The 16,665-nt window shown below is 41.2% G+C and overlaps 1 protein-coding gene across 1 annotated transcript; it reads left to right on the top strand.

Annotated features, from left to right (window-relative positions):
• Positions 1–4,957: 4,957 nt before the first annotated feature.
• LOC148215049 (dnaJ homolog subfamily B member 6-like) lies at positions 4,958–16,101 on the top strand. The gene is made up of 7 exons (XM_088146349.1): positions 4,958–5,336; positions 6,994–7,103; positions 8,479–8,532; positions 9,601–9,711; positions 14,224–14,323; positions 14,731–14,801; positions 15,815–16,101. The coding sequence occupies exons 1-7, from the start codon at positions 5,272–5,274 to the stop codon at positions 16,099–16,101; spliced, it is 798 nt and encodes a 265-aa protein (XP_088002475.1). The 5' UTR covers positions 4,958–5,271.
• Positions 16,102–16,665: the final 564 nt, after the last annotated feature.

The raw sequence follows: 16,665 nt of genomic DNA, 5'->3' as shown, positions 1-16,665 counted from the left end.
CTTTTTTCTTTTGCTTCTCTCTACGCCCCCCCCCAACAATTTTCCTTTGACAGTAATATACTTTTTGTTTATTTTACTGTGTGTGGAATTGTAGCACTTAGTGGTTGATGGAACTGAGAGTTGAAGAGACTAACATATTTTAATGAGCATTTGTTTTAAAGGAAGCAGGGAGGCCTAGATGTTTTGTGTGGGAGACTCGAGGTTTCAATGTGGGATCATTCCTAAGTTTTTTGTTTTTCTTCTATGTATAGTGATCAGATGATTTTCTGAGTCAGGTGCTGATGGACTTTGTGGTTTATGTTTGTAAATAAACTTCAGGAGTTTATTTGCTTTTTTTTTTAAAAAAAAAGAAGAAATACTCTTATTTACAGTAAATGTCACTGAACACAGGACTCTCTTTCTTAAGAAGGCATTTTTTTCCCTTGAAAAATAGAAGATAAGGGAGTTGACATCATTATAGTTCAAGTGGACAGGCTCCTCCATTAGCCATCCTCTTCTGTTCATGGATATAAATTTTATGGATGCCACCAGGCTGAGCCCTCATGTCGGGCTGGGCTGCCAGGCTAACTGGGGTCATCAAACTCTTCCAAATTGGGAAGCAGTGATTCCAAGAAAGGACATTTCCTGGGCTACAGCAATTCTACTCTAAGATGCTCCCATAGGTTAATAATTTTCATTTACCCGTAATTCCTTGGAATACATTCTTTATGTACATTGTTTTTATTGAATTTTAATTAGTATTTATTCTTGTTTTATTGTAAACCACCCTGGGTTGCTCCTTGAATGAGATGGGTGGTGACTAAATGTGAAATATAAATAAATAAATAAAATAAACTCCTGCTCCTTGTCTGCTTCTAACCCCCCAAAACTGTAATCAGAACCAGCCAGACCATCCGGGGGCACTAGAAAAAGGGAGGAAAAGAAGACTTGAGCACCTGTCTCGGTTCCTTGCCTCTCTACTGCTACTGCCCTGCCTGCCTCACCAGAGTTGTGACTGGATATAAACAAATCTATCAATGACCCAAATAACCCATTCCTCTAGAAAATACCAATTCAACAAAGCATATTAAGCATGGTCAGGACACCCTGGGTTTCATTCAGGGGCTGTGTCTTCCAACTCCATACAGCACTAAAAAGAAGTGAAACTCCACTTCTGTTTCTATTTTCATCTGCTATATGAAAAATTTTGGACTTGACTGCAGTCTTCCAGTGCCCCCACCCCCACTCCCAGGAAAATTGACAAGTTTATGTCCATGCCTTCATTGCTCTTTTTTTTTTTTTTTTAGCGGTGCTCAAAATAACGAATCTGTCCATTCACTAAAGATCCAATCACCACTTGCCTCCTAGCAATCTTCTCCCATCCAGAGACTTCTCTGCAGAACTGCCCACCAAACAGCATTAAAGGAGACAGTGTCCTTTCACATACTGATATATTTTCTGAAGCAGGAGGTAAAGCTCCAAGAGCTAAGCAAAGGAGTACATAAAAGCCAATCAGGATTCCTGGATAGTATGCCTGAATGGACTGTGATCTCTTTCTATATATTTTTACTGAGGAGTCCTACTATTTTCAGTGGTCCATACTTCAGGTAAATATGGATACTTTGCAATACTGTAGTTACTTATAAACATACACAGGATTGGGCTATAAGTGGGTGCAGGCATATCTGTCCAGCTCTCTTCGGTACTTGCCAAAGTTCTAACTGACTTTCACTTGCATTCCACATGCGTTCCTGGGCAATCTTTCTGGGAGATTTATTGATTCTCCCACTCGGCCTGTTTATCATGGATGTGTCTCAAACATGTTGCTCTTAGACTCAACCAGTTCCGTCCCTCTAGCAGCACTAGAATGAGGCTGCACAGGTTCTCAAAACTCAGAGCAAATTGGGAAGCAGTGATTCCAAGAAAGGACAGCATTTCTTTCTAAGCAATTCTACTCTAAGATGCTCCTGTAGGTTAGCAAAGTGCATTCCGTGAAGCCTGAGTGCAAGCAAGTGACGCCTGGCAGATGTGGTAGGCAGCTGGGGACAGAAGTGGTTCTTATGGATGCTGCACTGGACAGGAGGTTGGCTAGAAGACCCCCCAAGGTCCCTCCCAACCCTATGATTGTATGGTGTCCAAAGAAAAAAAAGATTGGCCCCCATGATAGAGTCTGGGTGGCATAGGCAGCAGATAGAGTAACAGTAGAGACACTTCCTACACCACCATTTCCAACCCCCAGTCCCTCAAAAGGAGCTTGAAAGCATCCCGGAAATGCTGGGAACAAGGAAAACAAAGAGGATCATTTAATCTCTGCCTACCCTGAGCTGGTATAGCTCCTGGAAAACAAAAATCCCCTTCGTTTCACTCCATACGGGGGGGGGGGTGTATGTGGAGGGGGATGGGACAAAAAAACAAAACAAACAAACAAAACCCACCAAGCAGCCTAATGGATTAAAACAATGTTTCTCACCCTTGGCAATTTTAAGATATGTAGACTTCAATTCCCAGAATTCCCCAGCCAGCATAACTGGGGAAGTCCACATATCTTAAAGTTGTCAAGGCTGAGGAACACTGGATTAAAAGGAGGTGCCTCAAGTGCCAAAGACTGACAGAATTCTTTAAAGACATATCACCACATACTGCATCCGTTTCAACTCTGATCACTTGGCCAGGGCTATTAAGGGAAGCCGTCAAGCTAGCCCCTTAGAGGATCTGCTAGGAGGGCAGAAGCTCAGGAGGAGGAGAAGGCAAGACTTTCTTCCATCAGGGAAACAAATTTAGCAATGTGGAATCACACTGGTCTGGAGCTGCCTTCTGTTTGTCACAGAATCCTCATATGAAAGTGACCTAAAAACTCCCAAGACATGCAAGGAGAAATTCTCTGCCTTAATGAGCCTGGGCTCTCTGTTTCCAACTATTATCCTTCCCTTCAAGACCAAGAATCAAAGAAAGGCAAAAAGTGACCTGCCTGAACACAGCTATCTCTGTGGCGATAAGAAAGGCAAAGCACCATTACTTCTCCTCTCTCCTGGTGCTGGCAGGTTCTCGTCCAGTAGCAATGTTTCAGGTGGCCAATTCTCTGATAGGGAAGAACCAATGTCAAGAGCTCCTAGCTGGTGGCTGTGATCAATTATCACAACATTTTGCTGGCAAATGCCCTCTGGAATATCATCCCCCCAAAATAAATTTGGCCCCCACCCTCACTATGCTTAAAAGAGCCTTGAAGACCTAGCTGTTTCCCCAGGCTATGGGTTAGAATGGGTGGTGAGTCCTGTTTGTTTGATAGTTTCTTTTCATGATTCTCTTTCTCTGGAGTTTGGAGTTTTTTAAATTATATTTTATGACTGTTTTTACTGTATGCCAATCAGAGTCATTGTACAGTTAGACAGCCTTATACATTTCTAATAAACAAACAACAAAGTCATACTCCCTCTGTTGCTCTCCAGGAAAAGATAATCCATCAAGCTTAGTAAGGCAGAGTCAGCCTCATAGCTCACTCTGAAGTCAGTGTGAAGTAGGCTGAGATAACTGGCTTTCTCCAGAAATGGAGGAAGCCCTACTGAATTCAGTGGAAGTTACCCTTGTAATTAAATTAAAATTGAATGCAAGAACAGCAATATGGGCACAAATACATTTTTCTTCTCATTTCTCCCTGCCTTGGGATCTATGGTTAGTTTATAATGTCCCATGTGAAAAATACAAAGAAGTGACATCATAATCAGGTCAAACTTCCCATTGGCTCTTGTTGCTGCTGCTGTTTTACAAAAGAAAAGGAACTGGGTGATTGGCTATTGCTGAGTTCCTTTCCCTTTCCCTTCTGATCAGATAGCAACTGTGTGTGTGCAGGTGTGAGCTGACACCTGCAAGATCTCAGAACTGGACCCAACATGCAGCCAGGACAGTTTCTTCTTACACAATAAGGTATCCATCTGGTTTGGGTTTTGACAGGTGGACAGCAAATGTAAAGCTAGTTCATAGAAGAAAAAGGCAACCTAGTGGCAGGGCTGTGTAGAGAATTTTACATGTACCCAGCTATGTGGATTTTTACTTTCCTCAGAGAGAAAGTAGTAAGGAATTTCACTTTCCTCGAAGTGTTCAATTCTCTTCCTTGTAGTGACTAATGCAAAGGTGCCCCTAGTGAGTCAGATCAAGACTGACAGCTCTTTCTATATGACTTTATAAAACATTGTATTAATTAGGGCTAGGTACTTTCACAGTATATATTGTTAAACGTTAATGACATTTTCTGTCTATTTGGTATGGCAGACTTTGAAAAGAAAAAAGATCAACAACCCAAGTTCCCATTTTCTTGAAAATGTGTTGCACAGCATGATTAAGGTTATCCTTGGTTTGTTCTATTGTGGCTTAGATTATGTGTATTCAAATAGTGTGATTAGTTTATGGCTCACTGTATTGGGTAATCCCAGAGAAATGAATTCAGTAACCAAGTTAAATATGTTGTGTGGACACAGCTACTGTGTGACTATAGAGATTAACCAACAGGAGATTCTGCTAGTAAGACTGAAACTTCTAATATGCTTCTTCAGACCGTTAATCATCCCCTTTTTCTCAGCCACACAATAACATGAAAATCTGAAGCAGCAAATTCAGCCAGCCATTGTTCTTATCTGAAATTAACGGCTTCAAAATGGGCAGAAGGAACAACTAGTACAACTGAACTACTGATAGGTACAAAAGGATGAAGGGTGTTATACTGTTAATGGGCTTTTTAAAATTTTTAATGCCCTGATAAAGACTCACAGACAAAAGGAATTGGGAAAGGGTGGAGAGTGAAATGACAAATGATCCAGTTTATGCCAGGAAAAATGGAAGCATTTTCCTATATGTGGATGGGGATCTTTGTTTTCTCCTAATGTATCTTAATTTTTTTTCATTGTCTTCACTTGGTTTCTAAGAGATCAGCTCTAGGAAAGGTGTGGCATTGGCAGTTTTGTAATCACCTTTGCCCTGTCTGCAGACATTCTGGCTTTCTTTTCGATAGGAAATACTAACATTAATCAACAAGGCACACATAAGCTCATTTTCTCCATCTTTTTGGAGATGCTAATATATATTCGAGTAGCATGACATTTTCTTTTGTGTGTCATAGGATCAACTATCCAACCATTTGCTTCTCCACACGGGCTTGCCCAACTTGGTGAATGGCCATGACCACCTGTAACTTCAGTTGAAAACCCAAAGACTTTGATTGGACATCTGGAGTCCTCTAATATATACCTGTTTTTACTGTGTTTACATCCTCACTGGTTCTACAGAAAACATCAGTTCAACATGGTGGAGTACTATGAAGCCCTGGGCCTTCCCCGCACTGCTTCCTTAGATGACATTAAAAAAGCGTAAGTGCTCTTGACTTCATACTTCTGTGGTCATCCTTCTTTTTTCTAAGAGGATGTCGTCCTCCAGCCAATCAGCTAATGTGGGCACTGCAAGAAATAGGAAAGTAGTTTTTAGTGAACCTCCTCTTCTTGCTATGAATATTTCAGTATCTAAGGCAAGAAGAAGTGGGTGGGCTTTAACACTGTAGGGCTTAATTAGGTTTTTTTAAAAAAAAAAATTCAGAGAACAGATATACATTTTAAGGACACTAATCATCTTAAAAATTTTGATCCACTAAAAATATGTCCTAATTTATCAAGTGGCAAATATGGGGTGTCAATAGGCATTATAAAAATGCAAAAACATATATCTAAGCAAATACAATACACATACTCATTCAGTTAACATTATCTTAATTGGATAATAGTCCTTGTTTCCTATATCCTATTCCATAAGTCCGTAAGTGTCCTTATGTGGAGGGTGGAGGGGAGGAAAGGCAATATTTCTGGGTTTTGTTTAAAACTAATTTAAGATATTTTGGTGCCATAAGCAAAGTATGAGATGAACTCCCCCTGCATTTCATGACCAGATAGTCAGCAGAATCTTGCTTCTGTATTGGTGTTAGGAACAGGTTAATTTAGGGAAAGCAGAACAGCTAAGTGGGATACACAACTCCATCCTCCAGAAAGATGGCCAACAAACTCACAAGGAAAGCTTGAGTTTTGCTATATCACCCACTCATAGCAACTTCAGTCTGAAGTGCTTCCTCATTGTGCCTAATACTGGGCCAGTCTTAATTTGCCATATTATAATGGTTTTGTCAGAAGAGCTTGAATGTCTATGCAGAAGATTTTTTTTTTTTTTTGCTTCCTTTTACTTCTGGTGCAGATATATCTAAGGCCTGCCGTGTGTAAAGGTATTGCTGCCTGTATTACAAAATGTTTACAAATTGGCTTGCTGCAAGTTTTTGCAAATTATCTTTGCAAAGTATTGTCGAAGGCTTTCACGGCCGGCATACGATGGCTGGTGTGGGTCTTCCGGGCTGTGTGGCCGTGTTCTGGAAGTTTTGTTTCCTAACGTTTCGCCAGCACCTGTGACCGGCATCTTCAGAGTGCAGGAGCACAGACAGGAGCAGTTCTGTCCCTGGGCACAGAGAGAACTGCTCCTGTCTGTGCTCCTGCACTCTGAAGATGCCAGTCACAGGTGCTGGCGAAACATTAGGAAACAAAACTTCCAGAACACGGCCACACAGCCCGGAAGACCCACACCAGCCAACCTATCTTTGCAAAATCTGAAAATGCATGTGCTTAATGCTAAGTACTCTATTACCTGAAATAACACACAATGCACTGCTCTATCTGCGTGTCAGACTCTAAACCACTGGAGAGAGATACCTTCAAACAGTCTGAAATTAGTCTGCCTACCTGACTTCTCCTTATCTAGTAGTGACAGACTTGTGGAGAGTATGTTCAAGTCTACTTTAAAAAAATAGAAAAAAATTCCTATGGAGCAGGAATCTGTTTCCTTTCTTGTCCCCAAAGTCAAATGGTAGAACTGCACCAATCTGTTGTACTTTAGAGTTGCTGCCCACCTTAGCAGCTTCATGGTGGTCAATAATTATAGGGATGCTAATTCATTTTGTATCTGTATCTCTCTGTGTGTGCATGGACATTAAAGGTACAGGAAGAAAGCTCTCAGGTGGCACCCAGATAAAAACCCAGAAAACAAACAATTTGCAGAACAGAGATTCAAGGAGATTGCAGAAGCGTATGAAGTACTTTCAGACAGTAAGCATTCAAACTCTCTTTTCATGATTGCAACAATGCCTTTTGTCGCATTGTTTAGATTTGTCTACTTTTTTGGCACAGATCAGTGTTTGGTGCGTATCACCGCTAAACCAAACTCATTCTGTGATTAATGTATTTGTCAGAACAATGGGGACAGGGACCATTGTGATGTATTGTCACAGTTACTTGTAAGTAGGTGCATCAAACTGAGCTATAGACCTTACATCTTGTAATGCTAAGGCTTTGAAATCTGGGGCTTCCTTAAAGAAGGGCTCATTTTCTCCCCCTGAAATCTGAGAAAGAAATTCAGACAGTATCAGTAGTTGGAAGTATAATTTGATATCTGTTGCATAGGCCAGAGGTTTTCAAACTTAGCGGTTAAGATTTTTTTTAAAGTTCCTGAATCCCTGATCAAGAGGCAAACCTCTAGTAATATAAAGTTGTGAACTTTTTTGCCCTTTATCTCTCATGTAACCCCATCAAGTTCTTGTGGAACCTTAGGATTTCGTGGAACACACTTTGAAAAGCCCTTTGTTAATCACAGACCATATCTCCACCTCCCCTTAGTACACTTAGGTAAGTCCTTAATGCATAGGAGAGGTTTCCAAACAAACATAATCACATGACCGTCTGTCTTTCCTACCTGGAATTTAAGCAGTGACACTTTCAGCTTCTTTCTTAGACCCTCTCCATTTGGCACATTACCGTCTGCTTTCTTTATATGTGGGAGATAGCTCATTCCACCATTTATTCTAACTCTTCCAATACTTTTTATTTCTTGTTTATTTCATGGAAGCTGGTGCCCTCTACCATATTCTGGAGGGTCATTTATTCAACAAGACCCTGATTTCTGCACTGAACTTCCTTTGCTCAGATTCCTTCCTTTTCTTAAGATTAAGCCTCTGGGCTCAGCATGCAGGCAGCTGTTGCGCTCTTTGTAACATGGCCACTCTGCTCAATGTGCCATTGCCCTGCACATCCATTCTAGTGGGCTTGACCTACCTTGGTTCTTATGGTTCTTATCAATTCTCAAGTTTAGCTGAGGATGGAGGAGCACTGACAGAAGCAGTTGTCCAAGCCAGGCGTTTCTGCATTCATTTATCATTCCACATCATATGGTGACTAGACAGAACTGTGAAACAAAGCAAAAAAACCCAGTGTTTCTGAAAACCGATAGGCGGCTGGATAAGAGCCTACTTTTCAACATGGGTGCACAGTACTAAGCCATAATATAGTTTGGATGAATTTAATTTAGCAAGTAGTAAGAACCTGGCTAGGGTAGTTTATAAACCACAGTCAATGTTTCACATATTATGTGAACCCAGGTCAGCAACCTGGCTTTGTGTATATGTCAACTAGGCCTTCTTTCTTCCAGAGAACAAACGTGATGTCTATGATCTCTATGGTAAGGATGGACTCATGGGAAGAGGTAAGTGACATTGTAAAGAAAGCAAATTCAATCACAATTCTAGAAGACAACACAACTGCAGCTGTTTTTCTTTCTCAACCTTAGGAGTGCCCAGGAGACCCTGAACTTGAGAAGGGCACAGAAGTAATGATTTTAGGGGCGGACATCTGACAGAGATGTAGGGGTTCCACAGCACAAAGGGTTCTGATCAGCCCTCATCTCTTCCTGATATCTAATGCTTGCTCTTATTCTCCATCTTCATAAGAGCAGGGTATGCAAGTCATAAGGAACCTTTTACAAACTTGCAGCCCTTCCACACCACTCTGTTTCACTCTCCAATCCCCTCCTCACAATTTTGAAGCTGGAGATGTGACCCTCTTCATCACAGTGGATTTCAAAATGCATCTCCTGCCCTGCCTAATAGGTGGGAAAAATGGAATCAGCCACTATGCCCCACATTACTGTATTCCTATCTCCCCCCAAAATCACCACCTGTAAACTCCTTGGAGCTGCAGTTTTGCAAACAGAAAGATTGCTTTTTTTAGAGTTTGAATACACTGCAGCTGAACCAGAAATAAACTACTTTATCTGCCAAAGTCACCCAACATCCAAGAACCATAGAGGTCTGGAGTTGATTCTGGAGTAGTATAAAAAGCTCATGCAGTAGTGCCCTTAAAAAAGAGTTTCAAGAGATAGACGCTCTAGTCCAGCCTAGCACTGTGATTTCAACAGGCCAGAGTCAACTATTAATATTCAGAACCTCGGTTTCAAAAAAGGGAGGGGTTCCTGCCTTGTGTTCTCCATCCACTACATCTTATATTCTGAGCATCTTTTCTAGGATGGAACACATTTCAAAAACATTTTGGAACTAGTGCCTCAAACTCACACAGCCCAGCATTTCTCTGCTGTTCATTAAAACAGCCCATCTTTTCTTCAGGTCGCTGTGAGTCTTAAAGCACCAGCACCCTTTTCTCCAGGTCTGTGCAGAAAAAGTCAGGCTGCTCTAATAAATAGCAGAGAAGCACTTCCTCTGAATTGCGTCTGAAGTGTGCACAGCCCTAATCTTTTCCATTCTTTAACATCTTGCAGGTAGGCCTGGAGGATCCACCAGGACCAATGTCAGCCCTGACTATATGTTCCATTTCCGCAGCGCCCATGATGTCTTTCGGGACTTTTTTGGGGGAAGGGACCCTTTCTTTGGTAAGTAATAGTCCTGCTGAGTATTGAAAGAAACCCAAAGCCATCTTGTCTAATCCTCTTTCTGTTAATTGATATAATCTGCCTACCCCACAATATGCCACAAGCAAGAATGTGCAATTTAGATCCACAGTGGAAAAGACATCTTGGATCTGGCGTGGGCACTCTTAGTGTATTTGGCAGTAGCTCTTTTTGAAACAACCGTGTCTTTTCTTGGGCTTTTGTGGTAGCTGTGCAGTCCCAGGAAAAAATGCATTTGACCTAAGGGGGCAGTGACAGAGTGAGAAAGTGCCTTGTCGCCATACAACTCAAACAAGAAAGGACCAGGCACAATCTCCCCAGGATGTACAACCACCTGAGTTCGTTACCCAGCTCTAATTAATCAACTTATATATTTGTTTAATTTAGCAAGTGCAAATTCATAATTAGCGGGCTTGAACTGAACAAATCAAACTGGAAAATAATCAAGACTTCCTAGGGTCAAATCAACTATTAGTTGAAGGGGGATGACAAATCCCGACTGTGTGTGAGAATACGCTGATGGAAATTTCTGCTACTTGCTGCTCTACCGTGAGTCGGCACTGTCCTGGCTGTTGCTTTCCAACCAGCAGTGGGGTTCACAGCCTGAAATAAGGGTTGATTTGCTTAACCAAGATTTCTTTACTAGGCCACAATTGGCTGGGTTAACACATAACAATAAATGGTAGATTCCAATCACAAGAGCTATTTCAAACATTGTATGAAGCCAAAACAAACCAACTACATTATGGCTTGCATAGTACAGTGGTACCTCGGGATACGAACTTAATGCGTTCCGTGACTCTGGGCGTATCCCGAGTTGGTCGTAACCCGACGCAAATTTCCCCATAGGGTTCAATGTAAATCCGGTTAATCCGTTCCGCCCTCCGAATTTGGTCGCACCCTGAAGCAAATTTTCCCATAAAGTTCAATGTAATTACCGTTAATCCGTTCTGGCGTCCGCGGACCATGCGTCAGGGGCAGGAGAACGGCCGGGCGCCGCGTGGCGTGGCGGGAAAAAGGCTGGGCGCAGCGCAGCGCGAGAACAGCTGGGCGCAGCGCGGTGCAGCGTGGCGGGAGAACGGCCGGGCGCGGCGGGAAAACAACCGCGGACCACATGTCAGGGGCAGAAAAATGGCCGCGGACCACGTGTCAGGGAGGAAAAATGACCGTACCCCGAGGCGGAGTTCGCACATCGAGGTAAATTTTTGCAGCCGGAGCTGGTCGTAACCCGAAAAGTTCGTTAGCAGAGGTGTTCGTATCCCGAGGTACCACTATATATCAACCCAGCCACTATCTGTTTATTGTGGCAGGTTCCTGATTCTCTCCTCACGCCCCAACAGCAGCCAGGCATGCTTTGTTATGTTACACTCCAGGAAAAAACAAAACAAAGTTCTCTGGTAGCCCACTGACTTGACACCTCCTTTAGCTTTTTATCTGTAACCATGAAAGCATCTCTCAATATTCCTAAGAAGAAAACCTTACCTGTCTTGTCCATTATTACTTTCAGGAACATATTCTATTCTTTTTCTGGATGTCGTATGGGCATCTACCTTGTCACAGTTTCAGTACTGTGAACTTGTCTGCCATTTCTATGCAATAGGCTTTGCTTGCCTAATGCATTCAGTTGGGTCTTGGTGTGTGGGGTATAGGTGTGTTGTGCCTGTTCTGGAACAGGATCAATTGATTCATCAATTATCTGGGGGATTTAGATTTGACCTCAAACACACAGAGACTTGTTTGGAGGTAAGCCAACTCACTCTGAGCCATCCAAACTCCTTAGCTCAGATTAGGCATTCTTAGTTCTGATATCCATGACTGAGGTGAAATGCTAGAGAAGCCACAAACCAGGGCCTCTCTAGGCACTTTGTTTCTGTAATCACAGAGATTTTCATCCTCAGAAGCCGTGCAGGGATGGGGAGGAAAATGGACAGAAAGGGGTGAGAGCTGTGAACCGTCCATGACTGCACCAAGCCCAGTTGCACTGCTACTGATTTCAAAATAACTGCTTCAGTGAAAAAGGAAAAAAGGGAACTGCATTGGCTAGGAGGAATGTGAAAGATGTGTAGTACAGGAAAAACATAGCCCCAACTTGTTGCGTGTGGCTGGCAAACAAAAGTAAGTTAGATGGCAGGGCCACTGGTATTATACAAACAGGGCCCAAATGACTAGCATACAGTATAGCATTGGTTCTCATAGTCGTCAGCTGAACTCAGAGCTGATCTGAAAATCCTGGCAACTGCTATTTCTAACCAGATGTTTCGGACTGAGTTCAGAGTTTATTTATAGCCCATGACCAGTCATAAAAATACATGAAATAATAAAAAGTTACAAGAAAAGCCTGAAAGAGTTAATAATGGAAAGAATGCATCAAACAATTTCTATAAGCCATTGCTATTGACATGGATTTTGCAACCTTCTTGGAGATATCTGGAAATTGGTCACAAAAAAAGAGATTGTAATCATAAGATCATGATCATAAGAACAATTAAATTTTCTGATACTTGGTGGTATGAGGCCTGTTCTTCACTGAGTGCACAATGGGCACTTCAACAGCACACGCGATACTGATTCATTTTCTGTGTCAGAACATACCCAATGATAGTTTTCATAAGCAAGGCTGATATATCAGCCCATCAGATAATGCATCCATCTGGGTCTGGGAGAAAAGTTCATTTCAGAGAGGGCTTTTTTTTCCTTCCCTTAGTTCTTTGTGGAGCATGTTTTTTTTTCTTTAGTCACTTTAAAAAATGGCCATGGGCACCCCTGAAGAACAACACTGAGGCAGGAATGGTTGGCTGAGCATGTTCAGTGTCTTTCTTTTTTCTCTCTCTTTAGTCTCTTGGAGAGAGCCCCCCCCCCTCTTAGTCCTCTCCACAAGGGTCTAAGGAAAGAAAAAGGAAAAAAACCCTCTCTGTAGGGTCTAAGGGTGCTCCCAATCCTCTAATGCAGTGTTTTTCAGACTTGGCAACTTTAAGATGTGTGGACTTCAACTCCCATGCTGGCTGGGGTATTCTGGGAGTTGAAGTTCACACATCTTAAAGTTGCCAAATTTGAAAAACACTGCTCTAACACATTCAGCCATTCGCTCCTGCCTTGATGCTGCTGTTCATAGCAATTTTTCTAAGATACAGTGGAAAGGGCAGAGCTTGTCAGCTGACATTCAGGAGCCCCACCTCTCTTGGTCGGGGCTTCCCTTATTTTTGTATACATAAACAGGTCCTGTGGCCTGAAAAAGTCAGAACCCTGGTCAAGTGGTGATAATCACTGAAGCCCTCATGATTAATAGTCATTGGTAACCCTACTTTCCCATCAACCTGTGTAATCCCTCTTTAAAGACAACTAAATAGGTAGCAGTAGCATCCCATTGTTTGATGATGGATGTGTGAACACCTTTTTGTCTGTCCTGAATCTTCCCTCATGTAGCTTTATTGGATGGCTGTGGACCCTAGAATCATGAGAGGAAGTGGAGAGTCAGAAAAACTTACTTTTTCCACACCATGCTTACTTTTATACACCTCTGAAAGGTCCAAAAGGTTTTTTCTATGTGGAAAACCTCAAGATATTAAAACTTTTCTTCAGAGGAAAATTATTCCAGCCCACTGCTAATATCTATCCTTGTCTACAACTTATCCTCCAACCCTCTTGGCCATGAACATCTGGCCTTTCTCCCAGGCATTAGATGTTAGAGAAACCCAACATTCATATGCTTTTGTGTTGTGAGTTACTTGCAGTGCTTCGGTTATTATATTGTAATTATTTTTAATTGTATTTTGCTTCGTTTATAGGGATTTTATCATTATTGTTTTTTTCTTGTGGATTAGTTTGTTAGCTATTTGTTTAAGGTTTATGGATTTTTTAAATAAATAAATTTATGCATTTATTAAATAAATAATTTTTTTTAATTTATGCATTTTTTAAATAATGTAGTAAACTGATTTCTGAGTTGTTCCATTTGATTGTGTTGAATTTCCTTGGTGATTTTCCACATAGGTCAAAAGTAAATGTAATAGCACTGTCTCCACTGTTTCTAATCAGCTTATTATAAGTCCGTGGAATAAACATAACATAAAAGTTGCCTTCAAGATGTGTCTGAGACCTGGTGAATTAATGGAGGCAGTGGGAGTTTGCTTGGGAGCAAAGTGGAAGTGGTTTGCCTTTCCTTGTATGCTCTTGCATCAAAAGGGTTGCCACATTGCCCGTGAGACTTAAATGTACTGTACCAACTTTTCCAAATCTGTACATCTACCACTGGAAATTGCTCCATGTGGAAGTAGCAAAAGGCTATTTTTGTGGGGATAAGGGCATGATGCCCATGTCATACTGAAGCCTATTACTCTAGCAGAGAGCCAGAAATTCTGATCCCTCACATTTTTACTCCTATAAAGAACATCAGCAGGATTTTTTGCTTTAGATGCTAGAATAATTTGGTCAACTTTTATTATTTATTTATCATGTCAAATATCCAAGATCTAAATTAGCTCATTTGTTTTTTAGGTGATCCTATGGCTTTCAGTGGCTGTACTGGAGGAAACGGGTTCAGTTTTTATTCTTCCTCAACTAACTTCATCAATGGCAAACAAATCACTACCAAAAGGTAAGGAAGGGATTATCCCAAAAACCAGCTAGAAACTCCAAACATGGCATAGCTATTCCTTTTTCCCAAGTTGCTTTCATCTGTAGGCAGTGGTTATAAATGACTTGATCCTGTGCCCAGAAAACCTGGTAAAACCACTTACACTTCCTGTCACGGCTGCCACAGCACAGTAGATTTGGGATCCAGCAGGAGAATCCAGCAGGAGAATCCAGCAGTTCACTTGTCCCTGGTTCCACTTATGATTGCTTTGTTCAAAGTGAAAGTATCTACCTCTCTCAAAAGGATTATCTTATTTACAACAACTTATAGTTTAAATAAAAGCTAAAATGGATAGATTCTGATTTTCTGAATTGTAATGATCCTGATTTTCACCTCTTCTGGCTGAAAAAGTATTATTTCTTTGCCAGAATTGTTGAGGATGGACAGGAGCGAGTGGAAGTTGAAGAAGATGGGGAACTTAAATCTGTTCTTATTAATGGTAAGAAACCAAAACATGGAGTCTTGCTTTGATCTAACAGGAGTTATAAATGGAGCTGTATTCCAGCCCAATCAATTTGAAATTGTTATACATTTTGGAGAAGAGATGCTGCTTCCCTAAATGAATGGAGTTTATTTCAGATGTTGAAATTCTGCTTCTGCTCATCAAATGTATCAGAACTCCAAAGATGTTCCCACAAATGTACTGCTTGCTTACTATCCAACATTTAGGAACTACAACTACATTCCATGAAATTGCACCATTGATCCACTTAGCTCATTTTTGTCTGTGTTAATTCACAGCAGATTTCCAAGGTTTCAGACTTAGATCTCCTGGCTAAAGGTTGAACCTAATGTGCTGTCATTGAGCTACGGCCCTTTCCTACATGGACAAAAGAATAATATGTTGAGATTTTTCCATTTAGTGTACAAGAAATATGTTATACTAAAGAAATGAGTGTAATACATGTGAGTGGCAAGAACTCATTGACATAAAAGATCCAGGATGCAAGAATGACCCATGGAAGATGCCCCAAATTGTTTTAGCATAAAAATTCTTTAACTGAGCTGTTGGGTTTTTCATTTGCTTGGAATAGATATCCATAAATGTATACATGAATCAGACAAGATTTCTCCTAAAATAATAGACTACTGTACAGTGTTAAGAAATTTAAAACTTTATTTTTCTGGGAACTGCCAAGTTAAAGAAATAACAATGATCCCACGATTAAAAATAAATATATCTAAATTATGGCTAAAATCAGTAATGATGGCCGTAATAAACCACATACTCTATAATGCAGCAAATCTCACTTGGAGGTTCAGTCCCTGGCATTCCCAGTAAAAATATGAGTTTTTGGAAAGAGTAGACTGTTTTATGCCAGAAGGCACAATAGTCTGACTCAAGGCAAGGCAGTTTCCTATGTTCTAACTGAGATTTAAAAATGGGACATTTGTTTCTAGAGAATGGTATGATCTTGAGTGCTAACATCAGAACCTCCTTCTTTTTTGCAGGTGTGCCTGCTGACAGAACACCCATTAGGGAAACAGGAGGGCATTTTATTCATAGTGAGCCCACCAGGTACAGATCTGCGCCTCAGTTTACTTATGATGAATATGATTCTGAACCTATCTATGAGGTTCGTAAGGTGAGACGCATCTTCCCTCTCAAATGTACAAAGGACTACACAGCAGGAGACGAGTCCCCTGCAGAGGACAGTAATTCTCGCACAGACAGCGAGTCTCACCAAGATGATGAGTTCCAGTCTGAGGATGATGAATCCCATATTGATGAGTTCTAGCAGTAACCTGCATATAAATCAAATCCTGTATATTGGCAGAAAGTCAGGAGGAACACATCGTGTGCCTGACATGAATACTGTAAAGACCCAGATGAGAAGAATTAATCAACCAGTAGATACAAAGTGGATCCTAGGTGAAATTAGACACCAATGTGCTGGGGGAGACTGGCTAGCAAGAAGATTGTCCTTAAAAGAGGGGGGAAAAAAGGACAGGAGGAGGAGAACACTGAAGGATGAATGAAACCCTTAGTCAGAGAAAAGAGTTCTTTGCCAAAGGGAACAGGATCACCCTCACATGTAACAATTCAACTCCACTACGGCTGACAAAGGTTCTTGGGCAAAATCATGTTCCTCTAAGTCTACTTACCTACCAGTATAGGGGGAATGGAAAACTATGGGATCCATTAGGAAGGAGGCTAGCAAAGAGCAATGGGCTGTTTAATAAAGGTTGGGAACAGTGATTTTGTTTTCAATATTCTTATTTAATCCATGTTGGAGGAGATACTTATGTTTTTCAGAAGAAAAAAAGAACCTGGTGGTCAAGATTTCTGAGTGTGAAACTTC

The sequence above is a fragment of the Python bivittatus genome, unplaced genomic scaffold (assembly GCF_059951505.1).
Source record: "Python bivittatus isolate LINGU-HERP-01145 unplaced genomic scaffold, Pbiv_v1 ctg000480_np1212, whole genome shotgun sequence".
NCBI classification, from domain to species: domain Eukaryota; kingdom Metazoa; phylum Chordata; class Lepidosauria; order Squamata; family Pythonidae; genus Python; species Python bivittatus.
This window is presented reverse-complemented; position numbering and strand designations above follow the sequence as displayed.

Coding starts and splice junctions, on each gene's coding strand:
- LOC148215049 (XM_088146349.1), top strand. CDS start 5,272: ATGGTGGAGTACTATGAAGCCCTGGGCCTTCCCCGCACTGCTTCCTTA. Junction 9,712..14,223: donor GGGAAGGGACCCTTTCTTTG/GTAAGTAATAGT, acceptor TTTGTTTTTTAG/GTGATCCTATGGCTTTCAGT. Junction 14,324..14,730: donor AAACAAATCACTACCAAAAG/GTAAGGAAGGGA, acceptor TTTCTTTGCCAG/AATTGTTGAGGATGGACAGG.